Source organism: Pectinophora gossypiella, chromosome 27, assembly GCF_024362695.1.
Source record: "Pectinophora gossypiella chromosome 27, ilPecGoss1.1, whole genome shotgun sequence".
NCBI classification, from domain to species: domain Eukaryota; kingdom Metazoa; phylum Arthropoda; class Insecta; order Lepidoptera; family Gelechiidae; genus Pectinophora; species Pectinophora gossypiella.
In genome coordinates, this window is record NC_065430.1 from 4,842,448 (window position 1) to 4,866,964 (window position 24,517).

The window sequence follows — 24,517 nt, forward strand, 5'->3', positions numbered from 1 at the left end:
CAAAAAATGCGAGTGGCGTGAGTTGCGATGTGAGCCTTGGCGAACATCGCAATAAGAGACGCCACGAGCATTTTTTGACCTAGTTATACAACGTTGCATACAATACTTTTTCTACGACGACGTCATTTTTCCTTTTTATTTTATACTTTTTAGTGTTTTGAAACGAAACACAAAAATTTTCCAATTTATTTTCCAACGCGCGGGAAAATGGCGGCAAATGTATACTTTTTTTTTATAGTATATCTATGGCACCAAACAAAGTAAAGGTGCCAGTTTCCAGGTCAAAAAAAAAAAACAACAACAATGCTTTTTTGGCGACATTATAGTACAGTTACACTTTGTAAACAATGCTTTTATAGGCCATAGAGCGTACACTTTTTCAAAGAGTTTAATTATGTATGTACTTATATTAGACTTTTTGGTTATTTAAATGCCAGATTAAAGTAGAGGAGTAGAAAAAGTAAATTATTTTTAATAACAGTATACTTATTACACATTCAAAAATTCTTTACACAATTTGTAAGTAGGTACTCCGTTATATCCCTACCTCGGTAAAATCAAGAAAATGTAGTTACAATACAATACAATACAAATACACTTTATTGCACCAAAATAAAAAGAAATAATTACAAAAAGTCTCTTAACTAAGTACTTGGCAAATGGCGGGCTTATCGGTCTTATGGTGTTGTAGTTATAATTAACAAAAACATAGTCATCAACAGCAGCCGTTTAAAACCGAAATAAATGGTTGATTTCGGTTTTAAACCGATTGGTTTAAATGGTTTTAAACAGCCTTACATTCTATAGTTGGGCTCACGATTCGGAGGTCCCGGTTTCGAATCCCGGTAGGGACATATCACAAAAATCACTCTGTGATCCCTAGTTCGGTTAGGACATTACAGGCTGATCACCTGATTGTCCAAAAAGTAAAATAATTCGAGTTTCGGAAGGCACGTTAAGCCGTTGGTGCCGGCTACTACTGATATCAGTATGTAGGCGTTACATGAGCCATATCAGGGGCCTTTGGCGGCTCAATAACAACCCTGACACCAGGGTTGATAAGGTTGGTGTTCCACCTCACAACTCACACGATAAGAAGAAGATCTTTAGCAATAAGGCCGCCTATTGTGCTTATGTTTTATTCGTATGTTTATGTCCTTTATATAATTATGTTGTTGTGCAATAAAGTATTATTGATTGATTGATTGTACTTTTTACATTTATTTCGTGTAATTTAAAGCAAATGTCGACAAGTAAATGTCTGTCTTTATGTTTTGTGTTCTATTGTAAACCTAAAAAAACAAATATACTAGTCGAATGTTTTTTAATTTGAAAAATGAGTTATTTTAAGAATGGGTCCTTTTAAGAATAAGTCATTTTGCGAATAGGTCTTTACAAGAATAAGCCATTTTGAGAATAGGTCGTTTTAAGAATAAGTCATTATATAAATAGGTCCTTTTTTTAGGGGTATGGCGTTTTGCGAATAAGCCCTTTGTCTACTAAACCGTAACAAAAATCCTCTGTTCCAGCGTGTATCTTATAGAATCAGCACCAATATTTAACTTAATATGTTACAGAGACTTACATTTCTACAACCACACGATAAGATTCATGCCGTCTGTATCAATATTCCGTTTTCCTGAATACCGAATGAAATTACGACCAGGGCCTGGAGTCGATATGAAAGGACAACTGCCAATACCTTACGAAATGTATATGAAACGATTGTAAATACGATTTTACTCTGTTAAATTACGGTAATGATTCCTAGCTACTTAAATTTAATTTAAGGTCGTATGGATTTTAATCCCTTGCCCTTCCCAGATGGGATGAAACGAAAAAATAAAAATAGGTTGTTTATTAGTTTTAAAACGTTTTCGGTGGGAAACGGGAACGGGACAGTTGCTTTCTTCATTGAGTAATCTAAATAATTAATACGAAGTGGTGTTTTGTGGTTAATGATCGCATTAAGTTAGTCGGAAGACATTCGCGAGTGTTATTATATTGGAGTATTCAATGAACAAAGTGTATCTGCCTATTTTCGCTTCGTGCCGGGAAGCCACTTCATAACTCAAAAGTTTATGCGGACTTTTGAGTTAATTCGTTTGGGGTTCGGAGTAGGAGTCTACTCCGAGGGTGGGGGCTTAGGTTTCATCATCATCACCTTTCATCATTTCATTAATCATCAAGAAAAAAAAATACGTCAGACATGGCTGTATGGGCATAGTTCCCTTTGCCTTACCCTTCGGGGAAAACAAAAAAAAAATAGTTTTAAAACTAGCTTTTTCAAATACTTTCAATACAGTAAGTACCCAAAAACAAACGGAAACTAGAAAGACAGAAACTAAATGGATGAAAACAGGAGGAAGATAAATAATATTTGTATGTTAAATAATTTATTATGTTTACCTAGTTAAAACGTAATTTTATGCGTAATTTACTTAATTTTTGTTATGGTTTAAGAATTGTTTTAGGATTAATATTGCCATTTGTTGTTTCTACATATTGTTTAGTGTTACGTTACGTTTTAATAACTAATTATACGTACAATCTATATTTGTAGTTTTATTTTTAAATTTAAAGTGCAGAATTCAGTAGACATACCTGTAATTTTCTTATTGGCGGTAAAGGAAAGGGACGAATAAGAATAACTGACAGCTATGTATCATTTTTATAATGAAAAAAAAAAAAACAGCTACAGACAAAGAAAATAGAATAATGAAAAAAAAAAGTGGAATAGGAAACAATAGGAAAGGAGTCTTATGTTTTCGTGTATCTTTACAGGAACTTTATTCTCGAAAACGATTTAAGGTTTTTCTTGGAACTTGCGGCTCTAAACAAACCCTCTTGTTAGAATTTAGGACAAACTAATTTACTTATGTATGACTATTCGACTCTATTCTAATAAGATCCACTTTTCCATTCACGATTTGGCCAGGCAAATGTGGCAAAACAAGATAAAATTTTAAAGAAATGTTGAAACACATTTTTTTCGTTTCGTTCGAATCTCAAGCATACAAAGCAAAAAGCATTAACCAAACGCCGTAGAACTGTCTTGACTGTCACAGACGGAAACGTCAAGCAAATTTTTCTTGACAAGTTGTCAAAAATTCCAACAAGCTTGGTATATTTAGCAGTTTCTCTTGTTTTTAATCGTTAAATATGATATTAGACTTGTATTATTCGGTTATTTAGTTTTACAAGACCCTAAACATGGATTCTCAAATAATGGTAGAGCCATTGCCTCTACTGGGGATCTGTAATTTATGTTTGAACGAAGGTGCTGTAAAAAGTATGTTGCTTGCATATAAATACGGTGAAAACAGTGTAACTTACGCGGACTTGCTGCTAAAATGCTTTTCTATCGATGTAAGTATTTAGAACGTCATTTATTTGTCTATTCCCATTGATTTTAGAAACAACTCTAGCAAAGTTTTGGTGATAAAATCTTTCATCTTTAGTTTTTTTCTTTGAATTTGTTGTTCTTTAGATCATGGATTCTGCAGTAAAATGCCATAGAGTATTCATCACCATCCTGTTAATATACGAGAACCAGTACATAAGCTTACAACACCTGAATTGGAATAGTTTGAGTTACATCCATCACAAGATGAACTATGTTATATTTAAAATCCTTTTAATCTAAAAGTTATAAAGATTAAATAGCAGCATTATTTTTTTAGTGATCACACAAAAGCTATTAATCAAGAGTGAGGGATGTCAGTGGCAAATACGCAAACAGCATCATGCCAAAAAAAAAAAAATAGAGTAAGGGACTTTCCAGGCTTTGTTCACCAAAAACAATATAGATGGAGTTGTACAGCTTTAACGTGATATATACCTATTTTCCCATCACTCAAGTACATAATTATTCCAAAATATGTGTAATGGCAGAAGCATATATAAAAATAAGATATTTGGATCACATTAACTATGTGTAGAATTATTTTGCTACCTATATTACTATTTTGATCGGAATAATAATGGGTGGAAGTTGTAATTCGTTGACCAGTTCATATACTCAATTATTTGTATCATATACTCAATTATTTGTATCATATACTCAATTATTTGTATTTCTCGTGTATGTTGTTTTTATTATGTGTTTTGATTGTAAGTTATGTGTTACTCCGTGTTTTATATTATATATTTGTTATTTGTTTTATATTTGTTACTGTGGTGTCCCTTTATAATAAATGTTTCTTTCTTTCTTTCTAATTGACAGTAATTGTGCCCAAGTGTAATAAAAAGAGTCACATTTATACCCAAAAACAAACGTAAAAGTATTTTTAATATCCTGTTGGAAAATTCATGCAACTTTTAGTGATTTCAAAATTTTTTCAGTTCCATACTTTTGCGACGAAAATTTCCATTTGATATCAACTCAGAATCAAGGTTTGAATCATCCCTCAAAGTTTTTGTTACGATGTCACTAACACCCTGTATACCTGTCTCATCTTGCAAATGACAAGTTATAATGTGCTTCGTGAGGAGCTCGGTGGCGCAGCGGTAAACGCGGTCTGCGATTATTGAAGTTAAGCAACTTTCGCAAAGGCCGGTCATAGGATGGGTGACCACAAAAAAGTTTTCATCTTGAGCTCCTCCGTGCTTCGGAAGGCGCGTTAAGCCATTGGTCCCGGCTGCATTAGCAGTCGTTAATAACCATCAATCCGCAGTGAGCCCGCGTGATGGTTTAAGGCCCGATCTCCCTATCCATTCATAGGGAAGGCCCATGGCCCAGCAGCGGGGATGTTAATGGGCTGATAATGAATGTGCTACGTGAAATGGGTATATATTTTCGAACGTGACTTGAAGGCGAGCGATTCAAAATTAAGGCCCAATCCCTCGCGGCACGACAACCGCGCCGCGCGCATCGCGATATATATCGAGGGCTTTGACCAAAAGCCGATCGACGTCTATTTACGTATGTTATGCCATGCCACCGCCAACCCTACAGCGCCACCTGAGCCAGCCAATCAGAGCGTACCAGCCAAAGCCTAGCCAAGCCCTGCCACTTCACCTCGCCGGCCAAGAGGAGAGGATAAACCTTTATAAGCCCTCGGAGCTCATTTTCTTGTATGACGTGAAGAAATCCGACGTTTCTTGTATTATTGTTACGGTACACTTGATAAGGGGAACCTCTGCCCAATTTGCGATTTCACCATCACTAATTTAAGAGCCACGCTCTTGTCGGTGTAGCATTCTCCATTCTTGTCATTGAAATCTAAAAGAACCCTTTAAAAAAATTGCAATGGTCAATAACCCGACCGAATTAGAGAGGTTGCATATCACCGAGATGCCTATTTTATTCGCCCGGGTTATTCATTCATTTTAAAATTAACAGTTGCCGATCATCCGTCCCTTTTCTTTTCGGCTGATAAGAAGATGACAGGTATAACTTAAAATAAAATTAGAGGTGTCTGCAGGCTTGGTATAAGAAAACCAAATATGCTCAATCCTATGACAAGTTGCCATTGCTAGCTCATTGATGACGTAAGTGTTACCATTAAATTGGTATCTCCAACATTCCAAGGAAGTCAATTGTATTATTGAAAATTAAGTGAATTATTGACTAATGTATTTAATTACTATTACTTGTCACATATATAAAAATCATTAAACCATCACCATCATCATCAATTTAAGAGCCACGCTCTTGTCGGTGTAGCATTAATGCTAGTTTTTTAGGGAAAAATAGGGCAGTGGTTTCCCTCTTGCCTTCCGCCCCGCAGTACTCTGTCTGACGCAAGATATTTTACTAAAAGGTCAAAATTCCCTTGCAAAGTAAATCAAAAACATTGATTGTGGGTAATTTATTTTTTATGAAATGGCAATGCAGGGTGGGATGACGTCAGCTGGGCTAACCTTGAAGTTAGCTGTCACTTTTGAGCTTTTTTTTTTGACGTGACTTATTGTAAATTTGCCGCAGATGGCATTAACTACTTGGCCGGACAAATGGGGAGCGCTGAAGGCTCTCACCCTGTACAATGTTTAAGACAACAGGCCTGAGGGTGCCCAGTTGGGCGCGAACCTCGGCTCAGGGCGTCGTCTGAGGAAAAATATTTAAAAGAATTTATCGACCCTAGTGGGTCGATAGCGATAAGCGCTGAATGAGGGAAATCGTCGACCACGCCGGCGGGGTCGGTATCGGGGCCCTGAAGTGTTTGGTGTCGCGAGCTGATTGGCTGCCTCTATGGCTAGAGTAATCGGGTCGTCGGGATCACTTTTGAGCATACCAGGTTTTCTTATACCATATCTGCAAGCATCTGGACCATATACTTCCATGTTTCTGAGACGTTTGATAAAAATAATTTCCAGTTAACACTGCTAGAGCTGGGAGACACGAAGCGGCTGATCTGCGAGCCGTGTGTCTCGAGACTGCAGGACTCCGCTGCCTTCCGTGAAGAAGTGGAGGCCTCGCTGCGGACATTGGAGGCAACCGTCAAACTGCACAGTGAGTTTGGGGAACATTTCAATCTCATTTTATTAGCGAGCGAAATCAAAGATGACCAACTCAGTATTAATAAACACATACATACATAAACTCACGCCCGTAATCCCAAATGGGGTGGGCAGAGCCACAAGTAATCAAAGACAACTTGCAGCCACTGTTGATACGAAGTATTCGAAGTAGTCAGTATTAATAAAGAGTAAAATATAATAAAGAGTAAAAGATCCCAAAATTATAATAATGTAAACAACCTTACTTTACATCCCCGTTGCTATGCGCCATAACCTGAAAGAGACAAAAGATTTATTTGGTAATATAAGAGGATTGGAACATTTAATTAAAAAAAATATTACGAAAAGAAAACAGGAGGTTTTGAAACTAAAAATAAAGAAAAGGATGGAAAAGAACAGCCGTGCAAAATATGCGAAAAAGAAAACAAAGGAATACGTTATCATCCAGAATCGTATCATCCGGCTATACAGGTTGTGAGCTGCAGTAGTTTTAGGTCTCAGACGACGCCCTGAGCCGAGGTTCGCGCCCAACTGGGCACCCTCAGGCCTGTTGTCTTAAACGTTGTACCGGGTGAGAGCCTTCAGCGCTCCCCATTTGTCCGGCCAAGTAGTTAATGCCATCTGCGACAAATCCACAATAAGTCACGTCAAAAAAAAAAAAAGTAGTTTTAGGCGGATGAGACGTTCGTTATGTAAAAATTGACGATTCAAAGTGTAACTATGTTACCTACTGAATAAAGATATTTTTGAATTTGAATTGAATCATTGTGTTGGTTCAAAAATAAAAATAATGACAAATAAAACAATCAAAAATACCTAGGCAACGGGGGTTGCCAGATCTGACGCCAACACATTTTATTCATCATCACTAGTTTAAGAGCCACGCTCTTGTCGGTGTATCTCTCTCCATGCTACTTTTTAGGGAAAAACAGGGCAGTGCTTTCCATCTTGCCTTCTGCCCAATTATTACGTATTAATTTATTGAGTACTGCTCATTTTATTACGTAAACACTATATCTTACAGCATCACCCTAGCATTATCCCGTTTTTCACAGGGTCCGCTTACCTAACCTTAAGATTTGACAGGTTTTTTACAGAAGCGACTGCTTATCTGACCTTCCAAACGCAAAGGGAAAACCAACCCAATACAGGTTAAGTCATATACCTCCGAAAATGCATTTCTCAGGAATGTGGGTTTCCTCACGATGTTCTCCTTCACCGCTGAGCACGTGATAATCATTTATGGTCCAAATATGAATTCGAAAACAAATTCGACAATCATTGGTTTAGGTCTGTGCAGGATTCGAATCTGCGACCTCAAAGTGAGAGGCAAGCGTTCTACCAACTGGGCTACCACTGCTCCAAAATTTGCATAACATACACTACTAGATACAGGCCTCCCCTCAATCAACCGGAGAGGGTATGGAGCATACTCCACCACGCTGCTTCACTGCGGGTTGGTAGAGCCGTTTTACAGCTAATAGCTGGACCAACAGCTTAATGTGCCTTCTGAAGCACGGAATCATCTTAGGTTTTAAACTAGGGAGCACAAAGTGCTTTTTGTCATATGTTCCCACCGGGATTCGAACCCGGCGCCTCCGGATCGTGAGCCCAACGCTCAACCACTACCCTACCCTATTATATCTTACCCTATTATATCTTTTCAGAAGAGGAACAAATGGCTGATGTGAAACCAGAACTTCCTCATGATGACTTTGACGACAGCTATGATGGAGGACTGGACGATGATGAGGAGGATAACATGGGTTTGTAACATTGAACATCATTAAAACACATAGTATTGGGTTCTTACCGCGTTTAAATCTGGGAGACTCCCGATATTTGGACACTGTTGCAAGTGCTATGATCACGGGATGACTGATGAGATTGGAGTGGAGTAGGTAGATCCATAATTTTCTACGAGCAGACATATCTGTCTACCCTCTTTCTTTGCCGCTTGTTTATGTATGCCGAATGTTCGGAACCATCTGAACTCGCACCAAACTCACTACGACAAACCGCACTCACTGTGTCCTCACCACATTAGGCAGTTTTAAGCTTTTTGCAATCTATAAGAAGCTATAAGAAGACCAGGGGGTTTAAAAGGCCACAACGAATAAATTCATCTAAAAAAGCAATATTGCAATTTGACATTTGCGCATATAAAAGTAAATGCAAACGAATGTCAAATAGCAATATTGCTTTTTCAGATGAATTGCTTCGCTGTGGCCATTTTAACCCCCCCATGTATGCTCAAAAGTGACAGCTTAACTTTCAAGGTTAGCCCATCTGACCAACCAATGTTTTTATGTTTACTTTGCAAGGAAATTTTGAAAAGATTTACGTACAGTTTTAGTGATTTTTATATATGTGACAAGTAATAGTAATTAAATACATCATCATCACCAGCCCATTAACGTCCCCACTGCTGGGGCACGGGCCTTCCCTATGGATGGATAGGGAGATCGGGCCTTAAACCACCACGCGGGCCCAGTGCGGATTGGTGGTAATTAACGACTGCTAATGCAGCCGGGACCAACGGCTTAACGTGCCTTCCGAAGCACGGAGGAGCTCGAGATGAAAACTTTTTTTTTTGTGGTCACCCATCCTATGACCGGCCTTTGCGAAAGTTGCTTAACTTCAACAATCGCAGACCGAGCGCGTTTACCGCTGCGCCACCGAGCTCCTTAGTAATTAAATACATGAGTCAGTAATTCATTAAATTTTCAATAATAAAATTTACGTCTTGGGAATGTTGGAGATACTAGTTTAATGGTAGCACTTACGTCACAAGGGCTAGCAATGGCAACTTGTAATAGGATTCAGACAGAGTACTGCGGGGCGGAAGGCAAGAGGGAAACCACTGCCCTATTTTTCCCTAGAAAAGTAGCATTAATGCTACACCGACAAGAGCGTGGCTCTTAAATTGATGATGATGGTGATGGTTTAATGATTTTTATACATGTGACAAGTAATAGTAATTAAATACATTAGTCAATAATTCACTTAATTTTCAATAATACAATTGACTTCCTTGGAATGTTGGAGATACCATTTTAATGGTAACACTTACGTCATCAATGGGCTAGCAATGGCGGCTTGTCATAGGATTGAGCATACCTGATTTTCTTATACCATGCCTGTAGACACCTCTAATTTTATTTTAAGGTATACCTGTCAGTTTCCTAACCGCCGAAAAAGAAAGGGACGGATGACTGACAACTGTTAATTTTAAAATCAATGAATAACCCGGCGAATAAAATAGGCATCTCGCTGATATGCTCTCTAATTCTGTCGGGTAATTGAATGGTAACTCGTCATTAATGGGCTAGCAATGGCGGCTTGTTATAGGTTTGAGCATACTTGGTAATCTAACCCGATGAAGTCTTGGTTGATTTTGGAATTTGGGTTTCCTCACGATGGCAAGGCATACTTACAATACAAGGAATAAAAATAAAATTGTTGTTCAAAATTCTAGATTAAGTAAATTAAATTCATCTTTTTTGGGGTTATGTATACGTTTTTACAATAAAATACCAGATAATATTTTAAATTTGTCAGAGAACAAATTTAAAGCTCACGTGAAGCTTACTTTATGTAAAAAAGCCTATTATAAGATTAATGATTACCTAAATGATAAAAATGTCTGGTATTGAATGTGTTCCTCTAGTTATTAAATAACTTGTAATGTACCCTCATTGATTTAAAAGATGTGTTGCTGTTGCAGTTTCTTGTCATTTCTTCTCCTCAGCCATAACACCTTGCGAAATGACGTAAATTCAAAAATGTTACATTGACCTTCAACAAGTTTATCCATGATAATTACGTTGAATAAATGATTCTGATTCTGATTGATTCTGATGTTTTCCTTGACCGCTGAGCACGTGATACATTTATGGTCCAAACATGAATTTGAAAACAAATTGGACAATCGTTGGTTTACGCCTGTGCTGGATTCGAACCTGCGACCTCAAAGTGAGAGGCAAGCGTTCTACCAACTGGTCTACCATTGCTCCAAAATTTTTCTTACATAACATACATAAACAGCCTATATACGTCCCACTACTAGACGCAGGTCTCCCCTTAATCAACCGGAGAGGGTATGGAGCATACTCCACCACGCTGTTTCACTGCGGGTTGGTAGAGCCGTTTTGCAGCTAATAGCTGGACCTACAACTTAATGTGCCTTCCGAAGCACGGAATCATCTGGTAATCTAACCCGATGAAGCTTTAGTTTGCAGTCAGGGTGAACCAGTCTTGGTTGATTTTGTCTCCCCCCCAATTTCAAAGCCCGGTGCGTTGGCACACTTCGCACCGCCTTAGGGCCCTAGTTGAATAAAGAATAACCCTTTTCACCCAACAATCTGTACTAACTTGTCAACAATTCTTTACAGTGCTAAAAGACATCGCGATTAAGAAGGAGCCTAAACAAGAGTTCCATCCAAAGAAGCCTTGGAAGAAGGCCAGCAAACCCAAAATAACGCTTGTGAAAACTAACAACTTGTGCGAGATTGAAAAATTACTGGAGTCCGGTCTCTTCCCGTTCAAGATGCGCAAAAACCGCACGTTTTCCTGCTCAATATGTCCGGAGAGTTCGACAAATTTAGACGACATTAGGAACCATATCAAAGACCACAGCAAATCGAACTTGAACGTAGCATTTAAGAAAATGATGTATTCAAACTCCCAAAGGTTTTACAAGAACTCAACGTCTTTGCGCTGCAAAATTTGCACGACTGATATCACCAACTACGCCGAACTTAAGGAACATTTGGAAAACTGCAATCGATTGAAAACGCCTTACAAGTGGAATAATTTGCCTTTTAAATTGGAGAAGGATCAGCTGGACTGTCCGGTTTGCAAGAAAACATTTTTGAACTTCGTTAGTTTGAACACGCATATGAATTTGCACTATCCGAATTTTATTTGCGAAAACTGCGGTAAAGCGTTCGCTTCCAAAGCCAGGCTGCGCGGACATATGCGGACTCACGAAGTAGGTAGCTTTCCTTGTAGATATTGCAGTGCTGTCTTCGATCGAGTCACTAAAAGGGAGAATCACGTGTCCAAAGAACACAAAGCCGGAGTGAGATATGCTTGCAAACGGTGTAATATATCTTTAACTTCCTTCTACGCGCGGCAGAAACATTTAGCAGAAGTCCACAACGAGGAATTGAAAAGGTACAAATGTAAAGCGTGTCCGCAAAGCTATATAACTCCTGGACACCTGTCGAGTCATGTCCGAAGAGACCATTTGAACGAGAGGAATCACAAATGTGATAAATGTGACTTGGCTTTTTATACTAAGAACGCGCTAAAAATGCACATGATAAAGCACGATGGGGAAAGAATACACGTTTGTACTATATGTCAAAAGTCCTATCAAAGGAAGAAGACTTTGAGAGAACATATGAGAATCCATACTAATGATAAGAGGTTCGTTTGCCCCGTCTGTGGGCGGGCGTTTACACAGAAATGTACGTTAAAGGGACATCTAAAAGTACACGAAAGGAAAGTTGAAGTCGATGATAGAATCATGCAGCCGTTACATTCTATTTAAAACATCACGCTGTCCTTACAGGCAAGCTCGAAATATATCACATAGTATTTTGTTTCCTTAAAAAAAGATTAAAACCCGTATTCTGTTCGCAATTTTTATTCTATTAGTCTATATAAATGTTATATTTGAAATTGATATTGTTATACAGGATGTGACATCGTAACGAATACTGAGCGGGATGATTCAGACCATGATTCTGAGTTAATATCAAGTGGAATTTTCCGTCGCAAAATTCATGGTTTTTTTTTAATTATTTTCAATTCTATACTTTGGCGTTGGTAAATTTCACTTGATATTAACTCAGAATAATTATCTGAATCATCCCTCTCAGTATTCGTTACGATGTCACTTACACACCATACAAGTGCGTATGGGTGTTAGTGACACCGTAACGAATACTAAGGGGGATGATTCAGGACATGATTACGAGTTGATATCAAGTGGAATTTCTTGTCATTTTCAATGTTAATGTTTTTTATTATTTTCAGTTACATAAAGTTAAGTGTGCCAGGATCGAAGCAAATGGAATTCCATAGTCTCTGCTTACCCCCGTGGGAAATGGGCGTGAGTTTATGCGTGTATGTATGTTCAGTTCTATACTTTTGCGATGGAAAATTCCACTTGATATCAAACTACTCGGAATCATGGTCTGAATCATCCCTCAAAGTTTTCGTTACGATGTCACTTACACCCTATAATACAGTTGTGTTAAATTATCTGTAATTTAACTGTGCAATACTCTTAAGTATTAAAATTATATTTATTTATACTTTTGTTATTATTTTGTGTTTAAAACGACATTAATATCATTGACTAGAGAAATTATAGATGAGAGTTGTCTTTGGGCCAGCTTTATGCTAGTTTTCTGACAGTTTTTGCAGGGGGTGAGGTATACACAGCACTATCTACTCACTGCCGCATGTCTACAAACTTGTATGCTCAAAGTGACAGCTAACATTTCAAGGTTAGCCCAGCTGCCTTCATCCCACCCTGCGCTGCCATTTCGTAAAAAATAAATTTCCCACAACCAATGTTTTTATATTTACTTTGCAAGGAAATTTTGAACTTTTAGTAAAAGATTTGCTTACAGTTTTAATGATTTTTATTTATGTGACAGTAATTCACTTAAAATTCAATAATAAAATTCGCGTCCTTGGAATGTTGGAGATACCATTCGAATGGTAACACTTATGTCATCATATGGCTAGCAATTAATGACAGGCTTAAAAGGCTACTAGGCCAAAGCCGTTAAACCCTTTCCAAAAAAAAACATGGCTAGCTATGGCGGCTTGTCATAGGATTGAGCATACCATGGTTTATACATACTAATGTGAGGAGGTATTTTTTATTTTATTTTTTTCTTAAGGGTCTAGTTTATTACTTTGCAATAAACTGATTGGACTTTTGCAGAACAGAATGTGTGATATTGATAACACCCGTCTATATTATTTCTAAGATCACGGATAAAGTTTGATTAGGTATTATTATTTGATTATTCACAACTCAATTGAAATTGCTAAACTGTTAACTGCCTATGAAAATAAGATTTTAAACTTGTAAAGATTCTCATTATTAATATTGTAAATATTTACTAAGGAATTGACATGTACAGTAGTACATTATATTATGAGTCTGCAATAAACATTTAATTGATTTAACTGTTGTGTTTATTACAACCCTAATTTATTTATTTAATCTTCTTCTATCGTGTGGGTTGCGAAGTGGATTACCAACCTCATCTACCCTGGTGTCAAAGTTACTATTGAGCCGCCAAAGGCCCCCGACATGGCTCATGTAACGACTACTTACATCAGTAAGTAGTAACCGGGACCAACGGCTTAACGTGCCTTCTGAAGCACGGATCATTTTACTTTCGGACAATCAGGTGATCAGCCTGTAATGTTCTAACCAAACTAGGGATCACAAAGTGATTTTTGTGATATGTCCCCACCTGGATTCGAACCCGAACATATCAACTAAACTGATAAAAACGGTCCGCGCGCATGAAGTCTAAACTATGTTCGCGGGGGTGAGGTAAACCTAGCTCAGACGCTGGTGGGGAGCGGAGAGTTGCCGTTCTATACATAAAACACATAAACAGCCTATACACGTCCCACTGCTGGGTACAGACCTCCCCTCAAGCAACCGGAGGATGTATGGAGTTGCCGTTTTATACGTAGTATTATTCCTTAGTCTGTTTCGGTAGCTTTGTTTGCCGATTACATTGCCGACAGCCACGGTTCGCCGAAAACATGATTGATAGCACTATACATTTTCAATTAGGTAAACTATTTTATGGTTTTTCAGTAAGTAGATTGGGCTAAATCAACCAAAAAAACAATGAAGCTACCCACAGAAGAAGAGGCTATTGTAAAATGTTATCGTATTGAAATAATTATAATCACTTATTGTACGGTCACGAGCATCAATATGTATACACTTTGGTACCATGTCACATTAACTTTTTTGACAAATTGAACTGTAAGTCTCACTAAATGTCAAATATGTTAGTGCGACAGTGTCCTAAAGTGGATACGTTATATTGCTCATGACTATTTATAGTTGGTATGTATTTAAAAAAATATATTTTGTTAACTTACCGGTACTACCGTCTTTGTGTCTGGATTCTTCACAATTCACTCTCAAAAATTATTAGTCGATAGATACTTTAGCGAAAAAATAGATGGATAACCGGACCAACCGACGGTTGACATCGGAGCTAGCCGTAGCGACAAGCGACGTCTGCTCCGCGCGGCGTACCTTGACGAACTGACGCGACGCAGTCTGTCATTTCTTTTGCATACTACCCTTCGTTTAGAATTTTCGTAAGGGTATATTTATTTATTTATTTTTTTTTGTTTTGGTTTTCCCCGAAGGGTAAGGCAAAGGGAACTATGCCCATACAGCCATGTCTGACGTATTTTTTTTTCTTGATGATTAATGAAATGATGAAAGGTGATGATGATGAAACCTAAGCCCCCACCCTCGGAGTAGACTCCTACTCCGAACCCCAAACGAATTAACTCAAAAGTCCGCATAAACTTTTGAGTTATGAAGCGGCTTCCCGGCACGAAGCGAAAATAGGCAGATACACTTTGTTTATTGAATACTCCAATATAATAACACTCGCGAATGTCTTCCACAAAACACCACTTCGTATTAATTATTTAGATTACTCAATGAAGAAAGCAACTGTCCCGTTCCCGTTTCCCGCCGAAAAGCCGGGTATATGTATTTATTTAAGTAAGTACCCTTAATCGATAGTACCTACGTAGTTTTTTGTTGAAGCTTAGAATGCCAATGGCCCCGATTCCTGCAGTCACCTAATTTTTATTTTTTAAGTTATACCCGTCATCTGCGGAAAAGGAATGGGACGGATGATTGACAACTGTTTTGGATTTTGAATTGAATGGGTGAATGAATGAATTACCCGAGCGAATTAAATAGTTATCTCGCTGGTATGCAACCCCTTTAATGTGTGCTGTCAATTTAATTCTGTCGGGCTATTGGCCAATGTACATTTTTTAGAGGGTTGTTGTTTTAAATTTCTGCGTAAAAGTGACGTGTGCTCCATAAATTTTATTCTTGTCGATTACAATAAGAAAATGACAGGTATAACTACGTACCTAACTTAAAATAACGAAAAAAGAAAACGTTTTTGTCACCTTTACATCTGTCTTTATTTAGTACTTTAAACTAAATTTCATAATTTATCTTTGACCTACGAAACTACGCAATTGACGACGAAAGTAAGACCTAGGGCTGAGGTAAACCTAGCTCAGCCGATGGTGGGGAGCGGAAAGTTGCCGTTCTAAACGACGTATATTTTAAACGAAAATAATATTTTTTGTGGGGTTTACTGTAAAAAATAAAATGTTTATACTATGATAACATGCACAATGTCATTACTTATTAGAATTATGATGTTCCATCCTTCTTATTTCGCTGTGAGTTTATATTTTTGCAAGTTTTTACCACACACTTCCGTGTTGCCAGTTCGGCGCCTAATCGCACATTTGTTTGCATTGCGCAGGTAAAGTACTGTCAACGTCGCTATATTAACAGTAACTGTGCGTCCCACTTTTTGAGCACTGGGGGGGTTAAAATGGCCACATCGAAGCAATTCATCTTAGAAAGCAATATTGCTATTTGACATTTGTTTGCATTGCGCACTTACTTTTACATGCGCGAATGTCAAATTGCAATATTGCTTTTTTAGATGAATTGCTTCGATGTGGCCATTTTACCCTCTGATGTTCAATCCACGGTAGTAGTAAATTTATGATGTTAGACGTCATTCAACACAAAACTAGGATGCCATTGCTTTGTATGCTTAACAAATTCAACTTTCCTATGAAATCCAGCGCCACATTCCGAGCATATAAACTTAAACATCACGTTATGACTACGCATATGTTTCCGCAAAGTCATTTTATGCATATACGCATTTTTGCATATCGGGCATATAAAGTTACGTTCACCAGAATGGCCGCGCATATGTTGTTTTAACTTTGACTCTATGCTAAAGCATTTTGAGCATACTTCGCATTTATATTTCTCCGTATGATACCTTGTTATGTGCTCAGTTAGCGCCCTTCGCGTGTTAAAGTTACATTTGCACAGGTGGCATGAAAAATTCTTCAGGATGCCATGCACTTCTTTCATGTGAACCATTTTTGTGTAATGTTCTTTAAATGTTTCACTGCACAAGGAACACTTCTTCGGCCTAACCCTATCTTTGCCTTTATGCACTATTTCCGTATGATATTTCAACTGGCTTCTTTTCTGAAATACTTTATCGCAAAATTTGCAAGCAAAACGCTTGTTTAGATGCACCTCTTTGTGTTTCATCAATATGTATTGATTCAGAAACCCCGCGCCACAGTTTTCGCAAACAACTTTTCCTACATGCGAGTTCATGTGCGAATTTAATAGTTTGAAGCTGTGAAATTCATCTGTGCACACGTGGCATATAAAAAGTCCATTTTTTAGTTCCATAACGTACTCAGTCATTCCATTTCCAGCTTCACTAAAATCTACATTATGTTCCCTTACTAAATGCTCGCGAATTTCAACTAAATCTCCAAATTTCTCTTCGCAACTCCTACATTTTAGGTTAGAAATGTCTACTTGAAGTGTCCGTTTGCTTTTTGGTATGTCACCATCATCATCAGCCGTATGACGCCCACTGCTGGGCATAGGCCTCCCCCAAGGATCTCCACGACGATCGGTCCTGCGCTGCCCGCATCCAGCGGCTTCCCGCGACCTTCACCAGATCGTCGGTCCACCTTGTAGCGGGCCTACCCACTGAGCGTCGTCCGACACGTGGTCGCCACTCCAGAACCTTTCCGCCCCATCGGCCATCGGTTCTCCTCGCTATGTGTCCTGCCCACTGCCACTTCAGCTTTGCAATTCTCCGAGCTATGTCGGTGGCTTTAGTTCTCCTGCGGATCTCCTCATTTCTGATTCGATCCAGCAGGGAAATACCGAGCATAGCTCTCTCCATTGCCCGCTGAGCGACACCGAGCCTCCTCACGAGACCCATAGTAAGCGGCCACGTCTCACTGCCGTAGGTCATCACTGGCAACACGCACTGGTCAAAGACTTTCGTCTTGAGACACTGAGGTATTCTGGACGAGAAGATATTCCGCAGCTTCCCGAACGCTGCCCATCCGAGTTGGATCCGACGAGAGATCTCTTTCTCGAAGTTGGACTTACCTAACTGGATTATTTGTCCTAGGTAAATGTACTGGTCTACAACTTCGAGTGTAACGTTCCCAACCTGAACTGGAGTGGGTGCGACATGGTCGTTGGACATAATTTTTGGTATGTATTTGTCGAAAATTACGTCTCTGTCTGTGAATTCGTGAGTTGCAGTGTGTTCAAGGAGAGAGTTGACTTCAGAATGGTACTGCAGACAGTAGAAACATTTGAAACTCGATCCCATGAAGATGAAAGGTCGCACAGTTGTGTGTTGTATGAATGTTGCAGCGTTTTTTCTCTCCGGAATTGTCATCTGCCATATGCTCGTTTTTGTGCCTGTGAAAAAATAAAAGCAATTTAGTGCACTTGCGTTTTGGCATTGAATAAAGAATACGTATAGAACGGTAACTCTCTGCCCCGCGCCAATTCGTATCGGGCGCCGACCTCACCCCCTGTCTCTTACTTTAGTTTTAAATGGCCGTAAGCTATTTAACAGCCTCTGTGGTCCACTGGTTGAGCGTTGGACTCACGATCCGGAGGCCCCGGGTTCGGATCCCGGTGGGGGCATGTCACAAAAATCGCTTTGTGATCTCTAGTTTGGTTAGGATATTACAGGCTGACCACCTGATTGTCCGAAAGTAAGATGATCCGTGCTTCGGAAGGCACGTTAAGCCGTTGGTCCCGGTTACTATTAACTGATGTAAGTGAGTAATCGTTACATGAGCCATGTCAGGGGCCTGTGGCGGTTCAATTATAACCCTGACACCAGGGTTGATGAGGTTGGTATTCTACCTGACAACCCACACGATAAGAAATGGCCGTAAGCTAAGGAGGAGTAAAAGAGAGAGCGCTACACTGTGTCTCCCTCACACTTACGTATTAAGCGGCTCACGGTAAGAATTAGATTTTTATATTGAGTGTTCAGTAGGGCTAAAATACGCAACGTGATAAAATTTTGTCTGTCATTTTATCGATTCTGACGATATAATTGTCGTTTTGTCGATTGGTGCTAATATTAAACTTTTAGTAAAAGATTTACTTACAGTGAATTAAGCTGTAAGCTCCCCAAACAATTTTTTTTTTTAATTTTTGGCCTGGTTACATAGACCTTTAGGCCACGTCTTCATTTTGGAGCTGGCTCCAGCAGACACATGGAAATATGCACTTAATTTTTTTTGTGAAATGTTTTCTTAATGTAATTATAAATGGGTTGGAAACACTTGTGAACCCAAATAGATAAGGTCGTTCTGTCGAACTACGAACAAAATGTTAGGAAAAAAACAACATTATTTATTGCGAAAAAACTTATTGAATCGATCGAAAATTTTATCACGTTGCGTACCTATGTTAGCCTTGCACGCGTGGTTTTTCTATGAAAACGCGTGTTAACTAACTCAATTATTATTACTACGATATATAATAAGTAATTTTAATAAAATTCAATACAGAAACTAGTTTTTCAGTTTACGCTTCTGACAACGACTCAATCTGTCTGTCTTCACTGAAGATCCAGACGGAAACCCGCCAAAACGTTTTTTTTTTTAAAAGTGACGTGACGTTCCTTTTTTAAATTGCCAACACGCGTAAGTTAGGAACTACGCAGAAGATATATATACTTACGTACTTGTTTGCCTTAAATAAATACGTCAGTAATTATTTGTAAATATACGGAAAATAGTAGCAGATAGCATTTATAACAAAACCAGGTACTTATGCTCAATCCTACGACGAGCCGCCATTGCTAGCCCGTTGATGACGTAAGTGTTACCACTGTGTTACCATTAAATTGGTATCTCCAACATTCCAAGGACGTAAATTTTATTAAGTATTGAAAATTAAGGAATTACCGACTAATTTTGATTTTATTTAAATGTTCTTTTTGTTACTTATTATTAGAAACTACATATAAAAAAGTTTTCTAAAGGATTCTTTACGTTTATTTGTAACATAAAATACAGAAACTTAGTAAACGGAAAGTTGCTTTCTGCGATGAACTATGATTGGCTTTCTGTGTTTACCATAAGATGCTACTATGTTAATTATAGCTGTTGTTTCTTCGAACATTAAATAAATAAATAAATAAACATTTTCGTATGAGAAGGTACATATTTTAGTTAATCAATAATTTAAAGAAAATACATAATTATTTACCTCTTATGACACAAATAAAATGAAACCTCAGAAATAATGATAAATCAGAAAAACACTAATTTATTTACGTTTTACACTGAATCTGCTATACGTACGCCATCTAGGTAACGAGGAACTACTTAGACTAGGGTCCTATATCCTTAAGTAAGTTAAAACGCGCCTTCCCTTCCCTTCTCGACTTTTAAAACATGCATGCGATGGTAATTATATTCGTCCCTAACCAATCATAACTTTGCTTAACTAACAGTAGCTTCTTACACCTGTTTTCTAAGACCTATATTCCCAGTCGCCACCGTATGGATTGTCCCCAGGTGGCAATCGGGAATAAAATTTGCACCAATTCCCAGTTGCCACCTGGCGGTGACTGGGAACCTATTGCCCCCCATCTAAGTCGCTGTACATTGCGGCGTGGATCGCCAACCCCACCTCATCTCTCGCTCTGTATGTCTTGTTGGCGGTGAGGCTTTTCCAATGTGGTATCGCCGGCCAAAGAGCTCAAGATCACGACGCGGCTCTCCTCAATATTCCGGAATCGTGCCCTAAGCTTCTTCGGACTTACTATGCGGTCTCCGAAGCACAGTCTGGAGAAGCAGATCATCGTTGGGCAAATGGATGGCAAACGTGCGCGAGGAAGGGCGCCTACGAGGTGGTCTGACATCGTGAAGAAGACGGTGGGCGGCAGCATACAGAGGGCGGTCCACGCAGCATATAGCCGTACCGAGTGGAAAACCATAACCCGCGCGATCCTCAGCAGTGAGGGAATGACGACGAAGAAGAAGAGATCGCCGGCCCATCTCAGACACAAATGCCTTCGCCTCTGCACACCTTCGCCCGCAGCGTCCACCGCGAACGGCAGGAAATATATTGCTGGGCGAGGGCTGAGTATTTTTCGCGCTTTTTCACCGCTGCGCATTTCGCTGCAGCCCCGGGTTTTCTAACCGTCCGACTTGGGTGACTAGCGGCAAAGGTGCTGACGCAAGTAGCGTCCCAGATCAAGCACCTACCATTCTTCCAAGGCACCAAAGTCAGTCCATCTGGCCTCTTTCCATCTGAGCGGCTAAGCCCAGGAGGCTCGAGGACACACAGTATTTGGGCGGACACTAGGACACGCCGGAGTAAATCGTTCAGGGCGTGGTGATGCGGGAACCTTCCCGAGCAGCGACAATAACTTAAGGCGTGATGTCCATTGGCTTCCACCATAGAGCCACTAACCATCTTGGAATACAAGTGTATTACTGAATTTCAATTCAAAGCAAAATTAAAGTAACTTCTCGGATGCCAGTCCTTGACGTGTTTATTGAACTCATTCCTATTCGAAAAGTTGTGCCCACAATCAGAACAACTGATACAGTCCGAGATTATACCACTTGTATGCGTGTTCATATGTTGTTTCAGACTTTTCTGATGCCTATAGGACTTCTGGCAAAGGCTACACACGTAATTCCTCTCACCAGTGTGACAAACCATATGTTTCTTCAATGTTGTTATGCAACTGAAACTTTTGCGGCAGATTTCGCATTGAGTCTTCTGAGAGTGGAATTTATTTGTGTGCATGGTTAAAGATCTTCGACTCGGGAATGTAGACTTGCAGAATTCGCACTGGAAAGTAAAGGTTATCCCGTGAACCTCTTTCAAATGTTTCAATTTACGGAAATGCTCCGAGAACCTTTCCAAACATTGAGGGCATCGCAATGTTCGACTCTTTGTCGAACCCTCGTGTACTTTCTCTATGTGGTATTTGAGGTTAGAACTAGTTGTGTAAACTTTATCGCATCTTTTACAAGGATAACCTCCTGGTAAGTGTATTTCTTTATGCTGTAAAAGTCTTTGGTAAGTCATGAACCCCGCGCCGCAAGTTTCGCAGACCGCATTGCTAAAATGGACGTTCATATGTCGATTCAAAAGTATGAAAGTTTGAAATATCTTATTACACAAATGACACTCGTACTGGCCATCTTTCAAAGACAAATTGTACGCGATAATACCGTTCCCCGATTCGGTGAACTCCACCGAATGGTCTTTAATTAAATGCTGTCGAATTTCGTCTAAACTAACAAAATTTTCTTTGCAAATTTTACATTTGAGGTTAGAAATGTCAACTTTGACAGTTCGTTTCCCTTTCGGGAGTAAACTTTTCAAAATGGCGTCGTATTCGGGCATGGCGTGGTTAAGAGTGTGTTGCAGAAGCACAGTTAAATCCGTGAATTGTTCGCCACAGAAGAAGCATTTGTAGAAGTATCGGCAGTATATGAATGGTCGGGCGGTGGTGTGCCGTAGTATGTGGGCTGCGTTTTTTCTCTCCGACAATGTCATCTCCCAGATGCTTGACAGAGCGCCCTGACGCCTTTTCGTCTCCTCCATTTGAGGCCCTGAGGATACAAAATTGTTTTTAGAATTAGTTTTCGTTTTGGTTTTCCCCGAAGGGCAAGGCAAAGGGTACTATGCCCATACAGCCATGTCTTATGTATTTTTTTTCTTGATCATGATTAATGGAATGATGAAAGGTGATGACGATGAATGATGAAACCTAAGCCCCCACCCTCGGAACAGACTCCTACTCCGAACCCCAAACGAATTAACTCAAAACCGCATAAATTTTCAAGTTATAAAGCGGCTTGTTGATACGAAGCGAAAATAGATAGGTAAGTACACTTTGTTTATTGAATATTCCGATATAATAACACTATCGCGAATGTTTTCCGACTAACTTAATGCGAACATTAACCACAAAACACCACTTCGTATTAATTATTTAGATTATTCAATGAAGAAAGCAACGGTCCCGTTCCCGCCAAAAAGTCCTTTTTAGTATTAGGTATTGACGAGGAATTTACCTACTTACTGCTTTATTTACTTATTTTTCTGTTTTACATAGAATAAGAGCTTTAACAGTGGCGGCCCTAGGACGGTGCGATCGCAAAATCAACCAAGACGGGATGACCTTGGCTGGCAGCCCCGGATATACAGGAGAGTAACTAAATTGGCCACACCTGCCCTGTGAATGTGACCTCTTAGAGGCCACATAAAACTCATTATTTTTTGGGTTATATGCAAACGACATTTTTAAATATTTCGATATTTTTAAGAGGTATATTTCGGTGGCCGTAAACTAACCGAAAAAGGCTGTATTTTGAGGGGCTTCTTTCATCTTTAACTTTGTGTTCTTTCAAATACCTAAATGATTTGATTATGTGGTAGAAGCGAAAGTGGTGTGTTGGGACTTGGGACCATAGAAAGTGGAATTCCGCGGAGTCTGCCATGTTATGTTTTTAGGGTTAATAGATATAAAAATAAAATTGCTATTCAAAATTCTAGATTAAGTAAATTAAATTCATCTTTTTTGGGGTTATGTTACCAGATAATAAGTCAGAAAATAAATTTAAAGCTCATGTGAAGCTTACTTTACGTAAAAAAGCTTATTATAAGATTAATGACTACCTAAATGATAAAAATGTCTGGTATTGAATGTGTTCCTCTAGTTATTAAATAACTTGTAATGTACCCTGATTGATTTAAAAGATTTGTTGCTGCACTGTTGTAGTTTCTTGTCATCACCTTGCTAAATGACGTAAATTCAAGAATAAGAATAAAATAAATTTAATGCCAGTAATTCAAAAGTGTTACATTGACCGATATTTCGGCATTGGCATCGTGTACACCAGAACGCGAACAAAAAGTAACGTGCATTGACTAAACCTTATAATTATGTAGGTTGATTTTTTACTAAAGTATAAATTTAAGTATTGTAAATATTAATATAACAATAAGTACGTCACAAATACAAACTAAGGTAGGTAGGTTGGTAGGTTATGTAGGTTAATATTTTATTTTATTGTATATTTAATTTTTTACTTTTTATTTTAATTTATTCTGTATAATTATATTTTTTTTTGTATTTTTTCTAGAACTATGGCTTTATTGGCTGAAATAAATGAGTATTATTATTATTTGTATGTCATTGGTGGAGGAACCCCACCTCCACCAACCCGCAGTGGAGCAGCGTGGTGGAGTATGCTCTGTGCCCAGCAGTGGGACGTATATATAGGCTGTTTATGTATGTATGTTGTATGTCGTTTCCATATCTCGGGCCTACGGAGTCCCGGACTTTTGGAAGGCGTGTGTGGGGCCGAAGCCAACACGTAGAGGCCCCTTAAGACAGTTGAATCTAAATGTGGTGTGACACCAACCGGCGATTGCAGATTATGGGAGCAAAGGGAACTGGGCTATTGGGTTGGGGGTTAGTGGACTGGGATACTGGAGCTATGGAGACTATGGCACCTGCTCGACCAATGTTGGTAAACATGGAAAAAATGAGCAGGCGGTGACTCGCCACTCACTGGATGGGCCACCTATCTAGCCGACCCACGTTACTTTTTGTACGCGTTCTGGTGTATACGATGCCAATGCCGAAATATCGGCTAATGTAACATTTTTGAATTACTGGCAATAAATTTATTTTATTCTTATTCTTTCATTATTATTATTTGTATGTCGTTTCCATATCTCGGGACTATGGAGTTTTGGAAGGCGTGCGTGGGGCCGTATTATTGAAAAAATAGTAGTGTAGTGTAGGTTTTTCTCATTATAGATACCTGGATAAATAGCGATTCGAGAACTGAAAGAAGTTTAAATAAAGAAAAGTTT

The 24,517-nt window shown here is 38.9% G+C and overlaps 2 protein-coding genes across 5 annotated transcripts in view; one reads left to right on the top strand and one right to left on the bottom strand.

Annotated features, from left to right (window-relative positions):
* LOC126379006 (uncharacterized) overlaps nucleotides 1-16,304 on the bottom strand; it is a 33,112-nt gene extending 16,808 nt beyond the window's left edge. The window contains exons 1-2 of one of the 3 annotated variants that reach the window (XR_007568210.1): nucleotides 14,620-16,304; nucleotides 6,703-6,736 (exon numbers count right to left, since the gene is read on the bottom strand). The gene's annotated coding sequence lies outside the window, so the exon portion shown is untranslated. Of the gene's footprint in view, nucleotides 1-2,604; nucleotides 2,629-6,702; nucleotides 6,737-14,619 lie in introns of those variants that run through there. The other 2 variants (XM_050027584.1, XM_050027583.1) reach the window with 2 other exon arrangements.
* On the top strand, nucleotides 3,087-13,677 carry LOC126378886 (zinc finger protein 354B-like). 2 transcript variants are annotated; one of them, XM_050027379.1, is made up of 4 exons: nucleotides 3,087-3,369; nucleotides 6,319-6,454; nucleotides 8,130-8,228; nucleotides 10,857-13,677. In XM_050027379.1, the coding sequence occupies exons 1-4, from the start codon at nucleotides 3,214-3,216 to the stop codon at nucleotides 12,017-12,019; spliced, it is 1,554 nt and encodes a 517-aa protein (XP_049883336.1). In that variant the 5' UTR covers nucleotides 3,087-3,213; the 3' UTR covers nucleotides 12,020-13,677. The 2 variants fall into 2 exon arrangements, with proteins under 2 accessions (XP_049883336.1, XP_049883337.1); XM_050027380.1 differs by lacking the exon at nucleotides 3,087-3,369 and adding an exon at nucleotides 4,348-4,395.
* Nucleotides 16,305-24,517: the final 8,213 nt, after the last annotated feature.